The sequence below is a fragment of the Zeus faber genome (assembly GCF_960531495.2).
Source record: "Zeus faber genome assembly, chromosome: 1".
In the NCBI taxonomy this organism is placed as follows: domain Eukaryota; kingdom Metazoa; phylum Chordata; class Actinopteri; order Zeiformes; family Zeidae; genus Zeus; species Zeus faber.
In genome coordinates this window covers 40,224,379-40,246,298 of record NC_137193.1, presented here as the reverse complement: position 1 = coordinate 40,246,298, position 21,920 = coordinate 40,224,379, and the positions used below count along the sequence as shown (strand labels likewise).

The window sequence follows — 21,920 nt, the reverse complement described above, 5'->3', positions numbered from 1 at the left end:
AAACGCTGTAATGAGTGTGATTTGGCCCAGGCGTCAACAGTCGCTATAAGGTGTCGGCTCCACTTACGGCGGGTTCCTGCGACACGTTGACTGGCTGCATTCAGGGTTTTTCCAGGTCACGACCCCGACCGGCACAAGGATCAGTTACGATATAAAACTGCGCTGAACAGAGCTCAGACTCCCTCCTTCTCCCTTTTCAATTCCCATTAGGGACGCCATAAAAAAAACCCTGAAAATGGAAAACAGGGTCGTATTTCAACACTTCGCTGGTACCTGGAAACCAGAGGTGGAATGTGACAGAGTACTTGACTTTCAACTTTTACTCCACTATATTTCTAAGTAAATATCTATACTTTTTACTTCTTCTAGCTTTGTTGTTGTTTATCTGGATTTATATTGTTATTATATATTGCATTTATATATATATACACATACATACACACATATATATATATATATTGTTATAATATTATTATGCTATACATTAATATGCTATATATAACATGAAAATCAGGGACTGGATCTATCAAACTTCTGCTCTTCAATGATATCTCAGCTCCAAATGCTTCCTGTTTTCTTGGACAATGTCTGTAGAGAAAGAAAAACAGCGTCGGCTTTCTGAAGTGTCCACCATCACACGTCATCCACCATACATCACACACACACACACACACACAGACACACACACTGACACACACAGACACAGACACACACAAACATCTGCACGTTAGCTGAACGTTTGCTCTCAGCCGTAATGACATACCCGGGATTGCGGCAATGTAGCTACAGATGGGAGCAATTATGCCGCTGTAAAAATATTTCCAGAAGAAAAGCCGTGTTTTGACTGGATGGAACAGCGGGTCGCAATCACAGTCATTTGAGACCACGGAACATCAATGGGGCCACGGTGCAGGATGGAAATCCCTCATTGTGGCATCAAGTTAAGGCTGAATGGTGACAATCACCACGGGGAAAGGAATACTCTTTCCCTCCCTCCCCCTCTCTCCCTGGGGACGTGTGACGTGTGACAACGAAAGGAAATTTGTTGGCACACTTACGACAGCGGTCCACATCATTTGGTTGTAATAGACGGGTTTCTCTGCGAGGCGGCGTTGAGATGTGTGCACGGACAGACAGAGGGAACCTAGAGAGCAGACTTTCAGTGATGGACAGTTAAAAGTGGCAAAGGTGACGGAGGAGGAATGTTTGATTTTTGTTTGTGCTAAATTAAAACTGTCCTGTGTTATCAGCGAAAGTTGCGTGTTGCCGACCGCAAATGACAAAAATCTGTGATGAAACACCAAACACATTTAGTTCAAAGCAAGTTGTTCCATTGACCTCTCCAGCTTCTTCAACATTTTGAAATGCTGAGAAATGTCCTTTCATTTTCTATCAAGTGAGGCCGCCCAGAGGTGCGCCCCCCCCCCACACACACACACACATCCATGAGGGTTTTTAACCAGACAGTGTATATGTACTTACTGTATGTGTATCGCTATGGTTTAGAGAGGACTCTGTTTTAAGGCCCTGGGATAAGGGACTGATAAATCCCAGTTTCAGCAAAGTCACCGTTTGTTGTGTGATCCCTCCCACACACCGATCTGACGTCTTCAGATCTGCGTGAAAATCAAAAAGCAACATGGATTCATTTCGTTCCAGTTATGAATTGGGCTACTTGGTGGTTGGTGCCAAACCAGAATCCCAGGAATGCAGAATCTGAAGAAAAATCTGAGGCCCTTTTTGAAGATGGATGGGTGAATGAAAAGCTGATTTCAGCAGTGTTGCCGTGGTAATACAGTCTGACTTGCAGCTTGTTAGTGGTGGAGGACAGCAGCACTGTGCGGCGGCGGAAAGATGAGAAGCTGCGGTTTAATTGCCATTTGGGGAGTTTCGAGAGTGAAATCTCGATCGACATGCCGACCAAAGCGTGTTTTAAACCATTTCAAGGCAAATGGCGGACCATGGCCAAAGAAAATACCAAAGAAAAATGCTAAATCTATAGCTAAATCAATAGAAGCAAAGAGCTTGACAGGTAAAAGTACATTCTTTTCAGAATCACATCTCGTCCTCCGCCTTCATGTTGTGATCAGATAAGAGTCACATCACCGGCACTGGAAAAGGTGCTCCAAGATTTTAGGAGTGAATACGTTCTTAAAATATTACTGTATACACTTAGACAGTATTATGGTAACTTTGGATGTGCGATGCGTGAAGTCACATCCTGAAATGAATCTAAAAATGTGACACTTCCTGCAGTTGTGAACTGAACATGACGGTTTGCAAGGAGCCTGAGAGGAGAGGGTTTTAGCGTGGATGGAAGGTTTCTCCCCAGCAGAGAGCAAAAAGATGAATAAACAGCTGATCTCTGTCTGATGTGGTCTTTCAGACTGGAACGGAGAGATCGAGAGAGAGACAGAGGGGGAACAGAGGGAGAGAAAGAGGAAGCGAGCGAGAGAGAGAGAAGGCTCTAACCTTGATGCCACCGTTGCCCTCCTTCCTCTATTTTCCCTGTCTTCTGTCACTTCCGTAAGTCACACATCAAGGAGGGGAGAGAGAGAGAGAGAGAGAGAGAGAGAGAGAGAGAGACAGAGAGACAGAGAGAGTGGGAGCGAGGGGAAAGCAGAGGAGTGAGCGGGAGGTTCTTGGTGCTCCCTGCTCTCCAGAGAAGCTTCTGAGCGCCGCAAAGAACAGAAAGTCCCCTCAGAGACGACTGGAGCGGGGGTGTAGGGCTGCTTTCACACATGCACTGCAACTCTGAACTTATCTAGACATTGCTTGGAGCTGTATGTGAGAACGCAAATGTCCGAATCAGTGGGACTGGACATTAAACTGACTTTACCCTGCCGGCTCCCTTGTACAAAGTCCGTGTAATGTCTGATTGAGCCCATGTGTGAATAGAGCAGGTCATTGTCTGGAGAATTCACAGCAAGCGAGTGGTCGTGTTGATGACAATGCGCATGTGCCGGCATGCACATCTATAGGTCGCTTTTTATGGGATGGTAGCTCAGGAGGTAGAGCTGGTCATCTTGTAATCTGCTGGTTCGATCCCAGGCTCCTCCTGCTAGCATGCTGTAGTGGCCTTGACCTTAACCCCTAATTGCTCCTGATGGCTGCGTCCATCGGTGTTTGAATAATTGTAAGTCGCTTTGGATAAAAGCGTCTGCTAAATGACTAAATGTATGAGACTTGATGACTTCATGGCATGACGTGAATGAGCCGTGTATACAGTGAAACAGCTCCAAGCGCAACAAGCGTGTTTCACAGTAGTGTTTCGGCGGGATGTTCATCAGGTGATGGTGTACAGTATATACTATGTCCAATATCCGATCCAGTCGTTTTGCTGCCTCCTACACGTTCTTCCCAAGCGCCACCCTAGGGTGAGGGGAAATGGAAATACCTAAGAAATACCTAAGAGTATTTCCAGTAGGTGAGAATGAGTCTGACACAGACAATCTCCAGTTGTGTGCTACGTGTGAAAGGGAAATTCCGGACCTTGTTTGGAGTTCATTATATGAAAACGATGTGAAAACATGTGATTAGAGTGTCAGAAGCAGGACTGCTGTGGTAAAGGCAAAGTCATAGATGTTGGAATGGTAGCAAACAGTACTTAGACTAAAACCTGCGTTGAAAAAGAGACAAAAAAATGCCTTTCTGAGACGTTGCTCAATTTTAGATGAATGCGTTTTAGACTGGGAAGTCGTAGACTAAGGTGATGGAGGACTAGTCAGCTCCTTCTGTCTGGTCTCGGTGCTGCTCTTAGTGCAGATCGTCCTTTTTCTCTGTTGTCAAGGTCGACCTGGAGGTCAAATCCATTCATCCAAAGGTTACATTTAAACCTTCACTTAGACCTAGATTAGCACTAATCGTCCTTCTCCGAGATTATTCCTTCCGGATTTTTTTAAACCAAGACTAAACCAAGAGTAATCTGAGACATTTTTTAACCATGACTAAGAAAGGTTGTTTCAGTCAGTCCAGATTAGAAGTGATTCAGTCTGAGATTATGCTGAAGCTCAGACTCTTACTTTAAGCACATTTTCATTCACATTAGAAAAGAAAAAGTCTATTCCAGTTGATTTTTGTGACATGCAGTATGTGTATTATTAAAAAGTGATGCCGTAGCACAATCTTCATTTGTAGTAAGTGGAAAAAAAAAATCCCACAATTTAACTGAAAAAGTTACATTTTCCGTTTTGAAAAAATCGGCCGCAAAATCAAGCGCCTTTTGGTCGCAGAAAATAATGTCGGTGTTGGCATTTTAACAACAGCTCCCTCTCTTTCTCTGTTTTAAGCTTTAAACACATACCCACACATTCACTCACATACACACGGACGTCAGGCCCGGCACCACGAGGGGGCCCAGCCACCGCATTTGCCTCTGGGCCATGAGAAGGTGGATGGGAATTTTTTTCAGAAGCGATCTTATGACAGCATATCAGTGCCAAAATCCGCAAGTGCAAATGAGGTCCACATGCGAGGATGTAGAGGAGCCACGCGAGTAACACAAGCGCCCGTGCACACATATTATACGTTTTGCGAGCACGAGCAATATTGTACAGTAGCAGTGCGAACAATGGTGTGAACAATGGACTGATGACGGATGATAAATTTACCTCAGAATAGTTTCATTTCATGATATTTATTATTTGGAATGTTTGTTTAAATTATAGATAACCTACTTTGTTAACTTGTACACATAATACAGATGCACATGGCTAATATTATGCAGTATGACATCATCGGACCTTCCCGGATGCAATGAGACATTTTTCGGACTGTTTTAATATTGGGGAGTAATGGGCATTTGGAGCAATGGCATGGCACTAGCATATCAACCAGTTCACATGCTCACATGCCACACCTTGTATTTCCTCACTTGCGCTTGCTTGGTGCCCATCACCGACACCCACGCACAACCGTGCTTCCCGTACCGCGTCACGCATGGTACCCCCCCCCCCCGCCCCCGGGCAGCCCTGTAGTCTCTAAAAAATATCTGCCCCCTCACTATTTTTTACCTGCCCCCGTCAGTCACTTCCTCCTGGTGCCGGGCCTGACTGATGCTCTCATCACTGGCGCTAATCAGTTCCTGCAGTGACCCCGTGGAAACCGTGCCATGCATCGTGTTCCCGTCATTATGGAAACACTTAAAGAGCCGTATTTTCACGTTAATGCACATTTTACAGTTGCAAGCTCTATAAGTGGAATATTGCCTTAAACCGACTTTGATCTGTTTATTATTCTGCATGTATGAGCGCTCATATATACAGTATACAGTAAATAACCATTTAAGCTGTAATCCATAATCAGATTTGGGCGTATTATACTTCAAGTCCCAGAATTCCATAAGAATCTCCAGCGTTTGTTGTTGTTTTTATTCCAACATCCAGCTTCACCCTCTTGTCCCTGCTCTAACTCACTTTCTTTTCTCCAGATTTTGCCTTCTTCTGATCCGTTGTTTTTTTGTTTTTTTCATGTTCACTTCGGGTGGTGGGGATGTTTTTTGGCTCTTTTTTTGGAATTCCATGCATATCGACAGTGTACTGACTAGCGCTAGCGACTCTGCATTATCAGATTCACAGTGGCAGCCTTTCACTTCTTGGCTGTACCTGATCTGCGCATTCTTGGCGGGGAAGGCGGACCCCGCCACCAACAATGTGAAACAGCACATGCATAACGCAAATACATTGAATGGCTGTTTCTTATAATGTTCCAACTCAAGAAAGTATCAAACACGCTTAATAATCTCACAGGTTACCACTTTAATCACCACCACCATTTATCCTCTTTTTGTGTCCCTTCCCATATTAATTTAATAACAGATTGTATCATTACAATGAAAGCTCCTCCTTAATCAATCATGCTCGTGTGAGGGGGGGGTGAGATTTTTTTCCGAACTGATTAAATTGCAGCACAATAACTTTTAGAATTTAGAATAAGGGTAAAAGTTTAGGGAAATGTTCTCCCCCAAAACGTACATTTGGAGGCTTGTCCATCAGTTGGTGTGACCTCTTGTTTTTTACACCATTTCTTCACCTCTTTGTAATGGACTTGACTTAATTTGACGTGGTGATGATGATGATGACGACGATGATGATGATGATGATGATGATGATGATGATGGGTGAGTGTCCTGGGGGGTCAGAGCCGAACAGCACTCATCTGGTTGCTGGTGAGAAAATGTCCAAAATGTCCAAAAACCCGAAAACGATCGTTATACGTCTCAATGTCTCTCCTCCCTTCATCGCTCTCTCTCTCTCTCTTTCTCCTTTCTCACCTCTCTGTCGTTTCCTCTCTACTTGTCTGCCTTTCTCTCTCTCTCTCTCTCCGTCTCGCTCTCCCTCACTCTCTCGCTCTCTGTCTGTCCCTCTCTCTCTCCCCGCTTCAAACTTTCTCTCTTGTTGCGGCCTCTCTCCATCTTAGTCTCTGTCGTCTGTGTTTTTCTCATCACTCTCTCTCCATCAGTCTCTTCCCTTCTATATTTCTCTATCTCTCTCCCCCTCACCCCCTTTCTCTCTCCATCAGGCTCTCCCTCCCCCCCTCTCCCTCCCCCCTCTGTCTCCTCTACCCTCGCTCTCTCTCCATCAGCTCCCCCCTCTCTCTCTTCCACCCTATGCCTCTCTCTCTTCATCAGCACCCCTCCCTCTCTCACCCCAGATCTCTCTCTCTCTCTCTTTACACCATCTCCCTCTCTCTCCCACTCCAGCTCTCTCTCTCTCTCTCTCTCTCTCTCTCTCTCTCTCTCTCTCCCCCCTCTCCCCACTGTCACTGTGCTCCTGTATCACCTTGAAGGGGTTTAGTTCACTTGGGCAGGCGGAGGACAGCCTTGGCCTGGGTGACAGCCAAGACATTTTATTAAAGACCTCCTTTAAATCAGCCAAATGGGCGGACGCTGGATGGATGAAATGGAGAGAGAGAGAGAGAGAGAGAGAGAGAGAGAGAGAGAGAGCATTTTCAATCAGGTAACCAGATGGTGTACAGCCCCGACGTGAAGCTTGGCTGTTTAATCACTCCGCCAGAACCTTCAGAAACTTGTTGGGAGTCCAACACCTTGGTGTTCGCATGAAACTCAAATCCGCTTGTGTTTTTTCAGCTGGGATCATGACAGTTCTGTTCATGACCGTCTGTTTATTACAGATCTGTATATTACAGTTCTGTGTATTATTGTTCTGATTATTACAGTTCTGTATATTATTGTTCTGTTAATTACAGTTCTGTATATTATTGTTCTGTTTATGACACTTCTGTATATGACAGTTCTGTTTATTACTGTTCTGTTTATGACAGTTCTGTTTTTGACAGTTCTGTCTATGACAGTTCTGTTTATGACAGTTCTGTTTATTACAATAATGTATATTATTGTTCTGTTTATGACAGTTCTGTTTATGACAGTTCTGTTTATGACAGTTTTGTTTATTACAGTAATGTATATTATTGTTCTGTATATGACAGTTCTGTATATGACAGTTCTGTTTATGACCGTTCTGTTTATTACAGTAATGTATATTATTGTTCTGTATATGACAGTTCTGTTTATTACAGTTCTGTTTATGACAGTTCTGTTTATGACAGTTCTGTTATTACAGTTCTGTATATTATTGTTCTTTGTATGGCAGTTCTGTATATGACAGTTCTGTTTATTACAGATCTGTTTATTACAGTTCTGTATATGACAGTTCTGTTTATTACAGTTCTGTTTTTACAGTTCTGTGTATGACAGTTCTGTTATTACAGTTCTGTTTATTACAGTTCTGTTTATTACAGTTCTGTGTATGACAGTTCTGTTATTACAGTTCTGTTTATTACAGTTCTGTATATTACACTTCTGTTTTTTACAGTTCTGTATAAGACAGTTCTGTTTGTTACAGTTCTGTACATGACAGTTCTGTTTATTACAGTTCTGTATATTATTGTTCTTTGTATGGCAGTTCTGTATATGACAGTTCTGTTTATTACAGTTCTGTACATGACAGTTCTGTTTATTACAGTTCTGTATATGACAGTTCTGTTATTACAGTTCTGTATATGACAGTTCTGTTTATTACAGTTCTGTTTATTACAGTTCTGTACATGACAGTTCTGTTTATTACAGTTCTGTATATGACAGTTCTGTTATTACAGTTCTGTATATAACAGTTCTGTATATGACAGTTCTGTTTATTACAGTTCTGTATATAACAGTTCTGTATATGACAGTTCTGTTTATTACAGTTCTGTTTATTACAGTTCTGTACATGACAGTTCTGTTTATTACAGTTCTGTATATAACAGTTCTGTATATGACAGTTCTGTTTATTACAGTTCTGTAAATAACAGTTCTGTTTATAGCAATTCTGTTTATTACAGTTCGGTATAATTATTTTTATTATAGCTATGCATGTTGTGCTACATGCGCATTGCTGTGATTTGTGTACAAGTCCTATTGTGATTTATGGGTCCACCATGTGAGAAAGATTAAGCTGAAATTGCTTTCTACATGATTGCGGAATGAGAGATCGAGCCCCCCGGGTGGATCGTTAGACTAATGCTATGCGGATCAGGTCCCGAATTTATTGCCACGGACAGGTTTTTGTGAATATTTACGACACGTTTCCGCGCTGCGCTTTTCCCTCGCACCTAAATTGAGAGGATCAATTACCATCCAACGCTGAAGCCCCCCCAGGCCTCTGGGCCACGAGTCACTGAGTGGGAGTAAAACAACAAGATCCTATTGGGGCACGCACACACACACACACACACACACACGCACACACACACACACACACACACACATACAGCATTAGCATTTGGAAATGATGCTGAGAAAGAGTATGCATAGGGGCTCCCAAACTGTGGTCTTGAGCCCCCTAGGGGTCCTCGAAGGAATTGCAAGGGGTCTGCACAATACATTTTTTGGATTTTTTCACAAAATCCATGATTAAAATGTTAAACCACACAGCAGACAAAGTATATAAGTCTATATACTGTATGTTGAACTAAGGGGGCCCTTTCATAACATTTTGAAAACCCCTGTTCTAACACACACACACACTCACATAGGTGGTTTATAGAGTCATAAAGAAAAGCTTTTAGAGACAAGATTATTTGGAAGATACTCAAAACAGGTCTAAAACACATTTCAAATAATGAGAGTAAATCAGGAAATGTATATCAATATTTATTTATATTATATTATGAGGACATTATTATGAGGACAATAAGATTTGTGATTAGTCCGGACCATCCCAATGTCCTATTAACACTGACGTGTATTCAGGTGTGTTTTTTACCGTTTACCACACACTCTTGTGGTAAACGGTATATTTCACCACAGCTCATTTGTTGAGTTTGGGTTGGATGCAGCTGAAATTGTGAACAGACTGTGGCTTTTTACTAAACGGTCCAGATTGGAAAAAAGCCACCCCCCCTTCTCCTTCCCTCCTTCCTCCTCCTTCCTGTATAACCGAATCCACACACACAGTGAAGAACTGAAGTCTACTTACGCGTGTGCAAAGACTTGTGAAAAACATTATGGAGAACAACAAAAACAGCAAGAAAGAAAAAAAATGGAAAAAATCCTCCTCTTGCCTCTTGATGAAAGGCAGCGTCCCGTAATGAATTTCACACACCACGCAATCCCCCCTCCGAACGATGCCACTGCGACATTTACCTGAAGCAGAGAGCATCTGGAAGCATGGAGAGTGACTGAACGTCTGGGAGTCTGGAGATGGAGAGTTTCTTTCCTTTCTCTGGATGTGGAGCGTTAAAAAAGCAAAGAAGCGAGAGAGAGGCGGTAGCACAGCAGGTACAGTCGAGCCTTGCAGGAGTGTAATTATTTAGCCATCATTGCAAGACTTGACTTTGGTCCAGCCATGGTCGAGCCTGCCCTCCCTAATAGGCACGAATGAGGACCTGAATCATTTAGCAGGAGAGGGGTTTTTTTCGCTTCACAGATTTTATGTCATTTTAATTGCAAACACATGGCGGGCGGGCATAAATGTTTAAACATATCGATCTGTCGAGTGAAAGACAGGCACGGCCGAGTGGCCCGTAGGAGTTGCTGGTGCTGTTGTTGGGTTTTTTATTCATTGACATGGAAAATGAAAAAGTGGGAGAGAGCGGGAGGGAGAGGGTGATGAAGAACTCTCTCTCTTTCTCTCTCTCTCTCTCTCTCTCTCTTGGATTGGGACTGTTGGTGGTTTTAACATCATCCCCGGTGCAAATACACATTCAGTTCGCTAACAAGGATTAGCTGCAGCACGGGGCTGCTCGCCATGCAGGTCGGTGTTTCTTCACCTCCCTCTACTGTCTGGCATTCTGTCCATCCTTGGCCCCACATCAGCCCCCCTGAAAAAAACAAAATGCGCAAAAAATATTTATCCGGTGTTTCATTTGAGTCCGATGAACCGAAAGTGAAACACCAACTCCGGTGTCAAGTGTATTTCTGTGTGGTGGCCGATTCCAATCCAGTCAAAATGTGACATCACATCCACACCACAAAATATAACTGTGGTCGCCTTTAATCTTCATTTGGTTGTTGATTTTAATATCAGTTGAAAAATATCTTTCATGCAACAAGTAATCTTAGCACAATCCACTGTACACTGTACTACATAAATTCAAAATTCAGAATCCTAAATCTGCAGCATCTCTGCCACGGAGTGCATTTAGAAATTTGCTGGTGGCGTGTTATTTTTGGTGTGACCACACAGTACCGAAGGATTATTGACTTTGTATTTCCTGCTGTTTTTCAATTGACTTCCATTCATTCAGTGACACAGCCTCTAGTGGCCATTAGCAGAACTGCAGTTTAAAGCACTTCCACTTTGAATTAAATACTCGGCTGTAGTCGTTGCCGCTTGCACAGGACGTGCACTGTGGGTTACACTGAGTTACACTTGATAAATCACCTACAGTACTGGCAACTCTAAAGCATCGTTTGGAAAAGCAGGTGGCGGATGAAAATGAAAAGGTCCACTATTTGGGAAAAAATTAAAAGAGATCACAGGACATAAAATAGTGAGTAGGTGTCTGTGGGGATATATTTAGGGAGGTGAGAGATGATGAACTATAGTTAAGTAATGGGGACTTTAAGAGAGGTGTTGAGCGGAGTGGAGGGGGGAAATATCCATGGTACCGTAGAAGCGGAGGAATGGACAGCATCTACAGCAGAGGAAAGGGAAAGGAGAGGAGGATAATGAGCAGAAATCAGCGAGCCGTGGGGGAAGGCCCTCTATGCAGCGGCTTATTAACTCAATGCATAAATGCATACATACATTTTACAGATAAACCTCACTCCATTACACAGAAATTAAGCCGCACATGTGCTGACACGCGCTCGCGTAAACACATTAACATGCAGTGGAAACTGTGGATTGTGGTGATGAAAGCGTGCTCAGATCAGTGGCGGTGAAGCGTCGCAGCCCATCAGGCTCAGGAGTGCACAACAGGGAAGCCTCTTTGTTCTGGTTTGATGTGCGCGTGACGTGTCTGTGTGTGTGAGTGTGTGTGTGTGTGTGTGTGTGTGTGTGTGTGTGTGTTTGTGTGTGTGTGTGTGTGTGTGTGTGTGTGTGCGCGCGTATGTGTGTGTTGTGACTGACTCACACGCTACATAAAAGTTGCGACGCCAGGCTTTTGATTAAGGAGCAGGTTGATGATCTGCTTTACTCCCAAATCAATTAATCAGCATCGGAGCCAGCCGAGGTCTCATGGTGGTCCTCAGAAAGCCCAGTTCTCTGTTTTATTATTATAATTATTATTACTTTTAATGATAATTATTATTACTATTAGTAGTAGTAGTAGTTATTATTCCGTCCAAATGCTGAGACTCCCCCAACACGTTCCTCTGGTCGCTCCGACGTCCCACTGAGACGCTTATCCACCGCCATGTTTCCAGCTCGCACAGCGACACCGAGCTGCAGAGAAATCAATACTCTGCTGCCACCACTCTATCCCTGCCTCTCTCTCGCCCCCTTTTCTCTATCTTTCCCTCTCTTTCCCATGTCACAAACACACACACACACACACATGCACGCACGCACGCACACACGTACGCACACACACACACACACACACCAGTGGGGGAAGGTAACAAGGTACTTTGTTCTTACTTAAGTTTACTCTATTTTGTTTTGGAGACATTTACTACAGTACATTTCAAAGCAAATATCGATACTTTTTACTCTACTACACTACTCTAATTCTAGCAGTCATGTTGCTTTAGTTATATTTTATTTTTTTAGTTTTAGTTTTGAAATAAATCTGGATTTATATTTACATATATCAAAAGTACATCCACACTATTTTATTATAAATTGGAATCAGGATCTGCATGAGCATCATCTGCAAAAATAGGTATTATAGGCTCTGTTATATCAGGAGACTGGATATGACAAAGTACTTTTACTTTAAGTGCCGTTAGACTTTTACTTAAGTAGAAATGCCAATGTGTTATTTTCATTTTTACCATGATTTTTTTTTAGATGGGGGAGGTTTGATTAAATAACAGCATGGATGTAAAGTTTCTGAGTTGGACTACGAGAATCGTTGCAAAACCTAACAACTTTGTTTTACTATTTATTTAGTGACTTTTCCTCTTCTAATTATGCAACAAACAACAACAAACATTTGTTTGATAATTAATTCCCTGTGAAAAGGCTGACACACCCTACTGTACCTTTAACATGGAATTAACTAATTAACACAAATTAAAAACTTAGATTTATTAATGCAAGTAATTAATTAACACAAATTACGGCATAATCAAATACTGTTGACAAACTTTGTCAGCATGACCAGGAGATCATTTTAGGTTCAATTTATAATTTCTCACCTCATTGTTAGAATCTTCCAAAACCGGAGACCAGAGAAAATATTTACAAATATAAAACAGTGAAATATCATCAGGGAAATGCTCAGGGGTGTTAATCATATAAATGTCAAATAAAAAGTATGTGGTGACTTGTAAACCGACTGAAACGCAATGTGAAGCCGGTCGGGCATTCAAGAATTCTACTTTTCTACTTTATGATGTGTGTGTGTGTGTGTGTGTGTGTGTGTGTGTGTGTGTGTGTGTGTGTGTGTGTGTGTGTGTGTGTGTGTGTGTGTGTGTGTGTGTGTGTGTGTGTGTGTGTGTCTGTGTGTGTTGGCTAACGACTGAATGTTAATCTAATCTACCTCTGGAATTGTTCCATCTTATATCTTCTGAGAGGTCTCATCCCACTGCCCCCTGTGGCGGTGGAGGAGTTAGGGTGGCGGCTGGGGTTAGTGTTGGTGGGTGGGGGCAGCGTGGGTGGGAAGTGTCTCCCTGGGGGAAGAATTTATTACGGCAAATAGAAAACGCGAGCACACCGGGAGGGCGCAAGGATTACTGTTAAACAGCGGTTTAGACGAAGTTTGGACTGAAGGGGGTTTGAGGATCGTTACCACAGTGACGGAGAGAGGAATGAGGAGAGAGGAGATGAAGATGGAGGAGAGTGTCCCCTCCTCTCTCCTCTCTCCATCTCATCCTCCTCTCTCTTCCATCTCCTCCTCTCCCCCTCTCTCTCCTCCTCCCCTCTCTCCTATTGTTCAGTTGTAATTTGCGCTGGAAGCCCCAGGAAGAGCTGAGTGGTTGCCACGATGACGGGCAGCCCAGTTGGCTTCCATTGAGCTTTAATAAGAGAGTGAGGTGGGAGGAGGAGGGAGGAGAGGGGGAGAGACGATGCTACTGTCACCGGGCACAGCAACGTGTTCCAACACAGACAAACACGCACAGACACAAACACACACAAATACATACAAAGCAAAATACACACACACACACACACACACACACACACACACACACACACACACACACACACACACACACACACACACACACACACACGTGTATTTATACATGGGCACACACGTACATAAACACAAACATTCACATACATGCACACATAGTACATACATAAAACCCAAAAAACATGTTCTGTATAGATATACACCGAGACAAACACACAAATACATACATAAGCAAATAGAGACCAAAGAGAGAGAGAGAAATAAAGAGGGGGAGAGTGAAAGAGAGAGAGAGAGAGAGGGAGAGAGAGAGAGAGAGAGAGGGAGAGAGGGAGAGAGAGAGAGAGAAAGAGGGAGAGAGATGACACATACCGACAGTCAATAGATAAAGTAGGCTTCAGTCACTCCGCCTCTTCCTCGAAACACAGACATATACGAGTGCACACGACACACAGACACACACACACACAGACACACACACACACACACACACACACACACACACACACACACACACACACACTGCTCTCACACACCCGTCAGGAGATCCGGCTGCATGCAGACGACAGGTCTATTATTACACCGTGCAGGATTTAATGTGAAGTGCCAGGCTACAGCCCCGGACCTCTGTCCAGCTAAATGTTGGAGAAATGCTCCAGATAGGATTTGAGGAACCAGATCTGCGCTGGAACCCTTTCCCCCTGTCACGAGTGCTCTGTGGGGTTTTCCCGACCATTCGTTCCTTTTTTTACGTTGTCATCAAGCCGGCAGTCTGCGGGAATATCGGGCCACGAGGCGATTCATGACTTGCTTCCTCAAAGCCAACCTCTGTCACGCTGCATCCCAAGGAAACGCCTCTTTGCCCAAAACAAAAAAAAAAATCAAGTAAAAAGGACGACTGCTGGTGTAATTGAAGCTGGCAGTCATTCCAAACGGAATCATTTTGGCTTGGATTGTGAAAATAAACACGGCGTGAGTAAAGCGGGATTATGTTGAGACTGTCGCCATGAGGATGCCAACGATGTGTTTGGGTTTTGCCGAGGGGGAGAGCAGACTTCGTAGCGTACCAAACGCCAAATTCAATATAAACATGGGAGAGAAAAACGGGCGTTTAGTGGACGAGACGAGGGCTGGCAGCGCGCCGGAGCGTAAACGGGCGGAAGAGGTGTATTTTTTCCGGTTGAGTGTTTTGAGACTCCATCTGTTTTCAGAGACACCGGGACACCCAGGTTCCCCGGGAAGTAATTTAAGACAAACCTTTTTCACGCGGATGAATTTATGTGTTTTTCCTTTTTAATCATAAGAGCCAGTTTTGAAATGATGTCACATGCATTGTTATTTTTCCAGTCAGACTGTCTGAATTCATCCAATTCCAAGCTCGCGATTTGCATTAATGAGGAACAGAAGGATATAAAAGTGGAATAAAGCACGAGAATACGAGTCAAAAATGACCGACACAAATCTGAGGAAGAAAATAAATAAATAAAAACCACAAAGGGCCGTGTTTGTTGTTTGGTGACGGCTCCTGATACAACAGCACTAACTCAGGTTGTTCCACGGCTCTGAATGTGTCACGTCGTTAACAGGCTGGAACCGCTCCTCATGTATCACAGCAGGAAAGGACTAATTAGTGTGAGGAAGGTTATTGATCGACCAGTTGATTAACGATAGGACACCGAACAGACCGGCTGTGAAACTCAGTGAGACCCCACATGGGAATATTTCAATTATGGAAAGAAAAATGTTTTCATTAAACAGAGGAAAAAAGTAAACATTTGACCATATTATACCGTTGCGGTGTGGGGGTGGTGTGGGTTGAGCCGCCACACCTGTCTTGGGTCTAGGTCATTGGGCCCAGGATCAGGGTGGCTGTGTGCGTGTTGTGCGTTAGAGTAATCAACGAGCAACAGGTAAATCACCCATCCCTACACACACACCGGGAGATCCTCATGACGGGCTCAGGTCATGACAAGTTCCCATCTGCTCCTGGCTTGTTCCATCTTGCCACTCTTGCCAATAAACTGGTGTGTTTGCAACATCTCTGCCTGTGTCATTGGGTTGGAGGGCCCTGACGACGCCACTCGGGCGGCGTGTGGCAGGCGGAAGTGCCACAACTGTACAGCACTTTAGCTGTAAAATTGACTAGTCCCAATAAAGATAAAATCACATTAGTTTGGTTAGAATCCCACCATTTATGGAGTCAAAACAGAGCCATAATGTTTTTGAGCCTGTATAATGGTTTTATAGTTGCAAAACAGTTTGGCAGTTGTAAAAAACTGAGCTGTTATGAGCTGAAAGTTTTGTAGCCGTTGAAATAAAAATTGAACTTGCAGGAAAGTTTCAAAGCCAGAAAAAAAACAACGTTCACGTACATTTTTGAGTCGTGCAAGTTAATATTTTACTACAAGTATTTTTTCCAGTGCAAGACACATATTTCAAACTGGAAACAGATTACAAACACATGATTTGACCCTGTTTCCCCTATAGTTTATATTATTGGTTATTGACTGTTGTTATTGGTATTGGTTGATCGGAGCAGTGATTATGAACACCTTATTATTATTTATTTTACATTTTTTAAATGTTTTATTTCACCGCCTGTTGGTAGTCATTGTGCCGGTGACACCAGCACCTGATCTCTTCCTGTATTATCAATGTGGATCATTGACCTGGAAGGACGGCACAGACTGCCTTTGTACTGAACCTTTGTCGTGGCACAGTACAGCATGTATAACATGTGAATTCCTTCGTGTCCTTGTTCTGTTCTTGTGTGTTTCCAATCAGGATATGACCATTTTCTAACAACAAAACAGTCTGTAGGTGGCTGCATCTATGCCACCGGCACAGATTCTCTACTGTTCGTTAGGCTCGCAAAGTTAAAACGAGTCTGAAGAATGTGAAAAATGGAGCTATGCAAGGGAAAAAAACACTAACAGGGTTTCAGATTCCCAGGGTCAGTGTGTTTTTTCATGACCGAGCCACAAGCCGCGGTTATTTAGCGCATTAGACGCGCAAGTGCCGCTCCTCTACGCCAGCGTTTCACTCACTGCCTCCACTGTTCTGTAAGTGTCTCCTGATGTCTATTGAGGACGTCCATTTATTTTCTGCGTGAAAGGGTTTTATTTCCCCGTCCTAGTGGAGTCAGTCCTCCGTCTGTCGGGGGCCGTAATTTAAGAAACATTTACTATGTTTGTCTAAGGCCCCGATTGTTGGAGGTTGCTTGAGGCTACCCCCTCCTTTCCACTCCTTTTCACCCTCTCCTTCTCTCTCTCTCTATCGCTCTACCATTTCTTTTCCTCATTTTGCCACTTCCTCTCAACGTATTTTTTCATCACTAAATCAGTTCCCCTAGGCATCAGCTCATTGTTTTCGCTGATGCTGGTCCCTGGAGCCTGCAGAGCTAAAAGAAAAAAAAGGAAATAAGAAAAAAGAAAAGAAGAAACCCCTATCTCCTGGCATTTTCCTAATTGATCCACGGTCCCCCGCGCCATGGTCGAGCAACGAACATATCATCAATAATTCATGAGTGCTTTTCTCCCAGGTAGTTCTTCTCATGCTCCCACACGAAAGAAAAGACAGCAAAATCCCTGCTCCCCGTTCTGTGAGAGTCCCTGGTATTTTTGTAGTATTTTTTTCCTATCCTTCCTTTTTCCTTTCCTATTCCTAAGACTTTGGCATCAGGAGGAATTTTGGCGGACGGGAGACGCGGGATCGCACATGTTTGTCACACGTGCGCTCAGAGCATAAAGGAATGCTACAGCTTAACACTTAAATAAATATCCAGCGCGGGAAACTTTATGGAGTCATTTCTCACCATTAACGCCAGACTTGGCATCTTCCGTCGTGAAGGCTAATGCTGCGAAACACGTCAAGCTTTGAGAGCTATTCTCAATCAGGAAGACAGTTATTACCCCTTTTAAAATCACTATCCACTTTAGGTAATGAACACAATTAGCCATTACACCAATGGCAGCGTTACCTTGGCTGAAGAGCGCTACGCCCTTCCCACCCAGAGAGGAGAGCGGGAATATCCGTCTGCATGTACGCTAGGCCCTGAACGTTTCATTAGGCATTATAAAATAATATAATACAGAGTCTTTTATTTTGTTACTTGGTTATTTTTGTCATTTTCTGCATTTTTCGCTTGTTGAGCAATGGTCCTACGATGTTGATTGTTTGTTTCCATCTTTGTTTCTCTCCTCTAAACCCCATCTAAAAACATTCTGTTACCCTCTCTCTCTCTCTCTCTCTCTGTTTTTCTTTCTTTCTTTCTGAGATCAATAGTCTTTAAACGCTATGCAGTCCACAAGGCGCAAGATATTGATACATCTTAGGTCTGAAACGTCCCGGTTCTAACGAGACCTCAACCCTGTCTGTGCGTCCTGCGATTGCCGTGTTCCAGACACTTTCCCCCGAAAAACGCAGAGGAGATTAAAAATAATGAGATCCGAGCAAAAACTGCTGGCTGGACCCCTGATAATAATAATAATAATAATAATAATAATAATAATAATAATAATAATAATAATGGTAATAATAATAATCAGAGTACAAAGTGTTTTGCAGGTTGTGACATGCTGTGACTCTCTTTCCCTAAATTTCTCAATTCAATGAAGCTTTATTAAAATTGTAAAGTATACATTTTACATACCGTATATGAATTTAACAAATCTCTCTCTCTCCACCTCTTGGTCTAGGTCTGCTCCAGGAGAGCTTTATTGAGGAGCCTGACGGCCTGGTGTCCGTCAACCTGCTGGTGGTGTCCGCTGTCTCGGCCTTCGCCACAGGCGGTGTCCTCTCAGGCCTGACCGTCTGCTGGATCATGAGCCACCGCCACCGCCGCTCGCGAGGCTCCGGAGCCAACGGCGGGCGCCGCAAAGGCGACAAGGAGCAGAGTATGCTGGCGCAGGGCCGCAGCGGCTCCGTCATGAGCGTCACCAGAACCAGCGGTGGCGAGAGGCGGCGCTCACAGGCTGACAACCCCTTCGTCACGCCCAACGGCTGGCCTAAAGGGGAGATGGACCCGGGGCTGCTGCCCACGCCCGAGCAGACACCGCTGCAGCAGAAGCGGTCCATGCGGCTACCGGACAGCGACTGGGACCAGAGCCAGACCTTCCTGACCGCGATTGGAACGCCCTGCCCCAACAGTGCCGTCATCTACCTGAGCTCCAAGTACCTCCAGGGCGGGGGGACGGGGCGGCTGGACGACCCGGGCGAGGTAATGCTGCCTCCGCACACCGAGCGCCAGCGCTACCTGGTGCTGGCCACGCAGAGGGGAGACCACGGGGGCAACCGCCCCGTCGGCCCGCTGAGGAACTCGGCAGGAGAGTACAACTACCCAGCCACGCCTCAGGACTCCCCCGACAGGCGGAGGGTGGTGTCAGCCCCCACCCCCCACATGGACTACGGGGAGCCCCGCTGGAGCCAGGACGGGCTCGGCTACAGCAGCAACGGAGCGCCCTACCCCTGCCAGCGCCAGGGCCTTATCCGGCCCGGCGGGCAGCATGGGCCCAGGGCTCTAGGGGAGTTGGCCGACTTCAGCCATCTTCTGGGGAAGGGCGTAGGGGAGCGCACGCCCAATGGCCAGTGAGGAGCAGAGTACCCACATGTCGCTGTTAACCCCTTCCCTCCAACAGAAAACTGGAATAAACCAAACCCTAAAAATCCCAGTACCCACTTCACCCCGTGTGTCCTCTCTCACTGTCATCCAACGTCCAGACATCAGCCAGCTGACTGAAGGGACTCACTCCTAAAGGCAGCCATTTTAAGAGAGCGACAGAGAGAGGGAGAGCAATAGAGAGAGATGCAAACAAAAGAGGAGAACCCTCTCCTTGCAGCACCTTTCCTCTGCTCTGAACCTCAGGCACACCCCTCTGCTGCGTGAGCGGGTCCCTGATCCCAAAGGGCGAACCCTAATGACCACAGAGTTGTCGAAGGGAAGGGGCTTTTCATTTTTTACTAAATCAAGGACGGTGCAGAGAACCAGTTTACTGATGTTTCAGCTCCGAGCTCCTCATGCGAACGGTCTCCCTCCACTCTATTGTTGGCAACCTAAAAGAAATACTTTGAGTGTGAACTTTTGTTTCTGTTTTCACTCTTCTTGTGCCAGCAAAATCCAGCAGACTTTATCTTGATTTTATGTTATGATTATTATGATTTAAGATAAGAAAATGTCACAAACAGCTGTTCTACCTGTGCCAGAGGGTAATGACCCTCACCCCATCATGTAGTGGGTTAGTGTAATGCGTGTGTGTGTGTGTGTGTGTGTGTGTGTGCGCGCGCGTGTGTGTGTGTGTGTGTGTGTGTGTGTGTGTGTGTGTGTGTGTGTGTGTGCAACCCCAACACTTGTCTTGTCTTACTGTGAAGTAGAATCACTCCATTAAGGCTTTCTGTTTGGATGAATTCCTTGACATCTTTTCAACATCTGTATTCATATAAAACAATCATGGAAAGAGGCATGGACGCCATCTTTTCTCTTGTCTCTTTCCAGCTGTGGTGAACCAATCAGCGGTCGGGGTGAGACCCCGCCCCCTCGAATGAAAAGGAGCAATAACAAACAAGATTAATGGAGGGAAACACAGACTGAATGAGCCCTGGCAGTTATGCGCAAAAGCTGTGTTTCACATTTTCTAATAATGAGGCAAACTGATAAAGCTAATGGAAGCCAGTCGGACAGAGAGCGGTATCGCTTTCCACTGGGGTCTGGGAGCCTGACCTGGGGCCTCACTTGGCTCGGTAGCCCATCTGATGTGGCGGGGGGGGGGGGGGGGGGGCTGTCTGGCTGTCAGTTTGGCTGCCTGGCTGTCTGGCTGTCTGTCTGGCTGGCTATGTGGCTGTCTGTCTGGCTGTCTGGCTGTCCGTCTGCCTGTCTGGCCTTGCCTCGCCACTGGGGAGCTCCATTCAGCCTCTTGTCCTGCACACTGAGCCTCTTTGTGCCCCCGAACAGGAGGAGACCGCGGTAACAAACAACAGTTAAAGGAGTTGGGGAGCAAGCCCGGCGTGTCCGACAGGCTCGGCGCCCCCAAATCCTCCGGCCACAGAATATCAATGAGGAGGACGGCGAATGTTGGAATATAGATCCAGCAGGGGTGGAGAGAGTAAAGCAACTCAACCTGAAGTACTTATTCTATGTAAATAGACCAGGCAGAGTTAAAGCGAAAACTGTGGGACTTTTTAACCTAAACCTTGTTTTGTTGGAACCATTGGGAGTGAACCCAAGTGGTGGAATCTTTTTAAATGGATCCAATAATGAGTGATTCTGACGCCAATCACTTGGGTTGATTCCCAATGGTTGAAAAACGAGGTTTAGGTTACCAGAGGTTTTCCTTTGAATACCTCGCTCACTGTCAGCGAGGTATTAACTGAATCTACTGAGAGCTGTTAGAGTACACGCAAAAACAAAGTATTTTATTCTCGCTGTAGTCTACATTTCGAAGATCTGCATACCGTGATGTATGGTCAAGACGAGGAGCTATTTTAAGCTAGAAGTACCATCACTTTCCAAGTACCGTAACCTAATTACAAGAAGAATTATCCAATTGAAATAAGGAGATCAATTCATTCGTTGAAAATTTGGGATGAAAAAGAACTTAAAGAACTACAAGATGACTAGACCGACGTACTGTAGTAACCCGTTGCTCTGAAACAAACTCCAAAAAAAGGTTTTACGCTAACGCAGAGTTTTATTATGAAATACTTCCACCCCCGACGTCCACCATCTTCTCCTTGGCCGTCGCTCAAACCGAGTGGTCTGCCAAGTCTAGGGTGGGTGGGAGGGGGTCCTGAAGCTGGGAGCGAGGCCAGTGTTTGGGGACTGGTAACCATCACAATCGCTGCCCTCCTTGTGGCTTGGTCCCTGTCTGCCTTTTAGCGGCTCAACAAAGCCGGCGGCCATGGGTGTAGGATTACTCTCTCATCCCTCCCTGTTCCCTTCATGTTGTTTTTGTCTGTTTTCTATCGTCCCATTGTGTCTATGCTGTTATCCCGTCTTGATTCGAGCAGAAACACCCAGAGGTGCTTTTTCTGCTGCATCCAGGCCCTAACAGGGCGGTGTGTGCGGGTGTTCCTACGTGTTCATCAATATTTCACTCAGATTGAGTGTGGAAAGTGGATTTATATCTATTTCACCCTTGTTCCACCTTCCTCCCCCTTTTTTTCCATTCAGTTATTGTCAATGT

At 44.8% G+C, this 21,920-nt stretch overlaps 1 protein-coding gene across 1 annotated transcript in view; it reads left to right on the top strand.

The window, feature by feature from the left end:
- The window catches only part of sema6bb (sema domain, transmembrane domain (TM), and cytoplasmic domain, (semaphorin) 6Bb), a gene marked incomplete at both ends in the record, with an annotated part of 95,258 nt that extends 75,925 nt beyond the window's left edge, over positions 1–19,333 (top strand). Inside the window, one exon of the mRNA XM_080011132.1 lies at positions 18,441–19,333. Coding sequence (XP_079867258.1) covers positions 18,441–19,333 — 893 coding nt within the window. The remainder of the gene's footprint in view (positions 1–18,440) is intronic.
- Between the last annotated feature and the right edge of the window lie 2,587 nt (positions 19,334–21,920).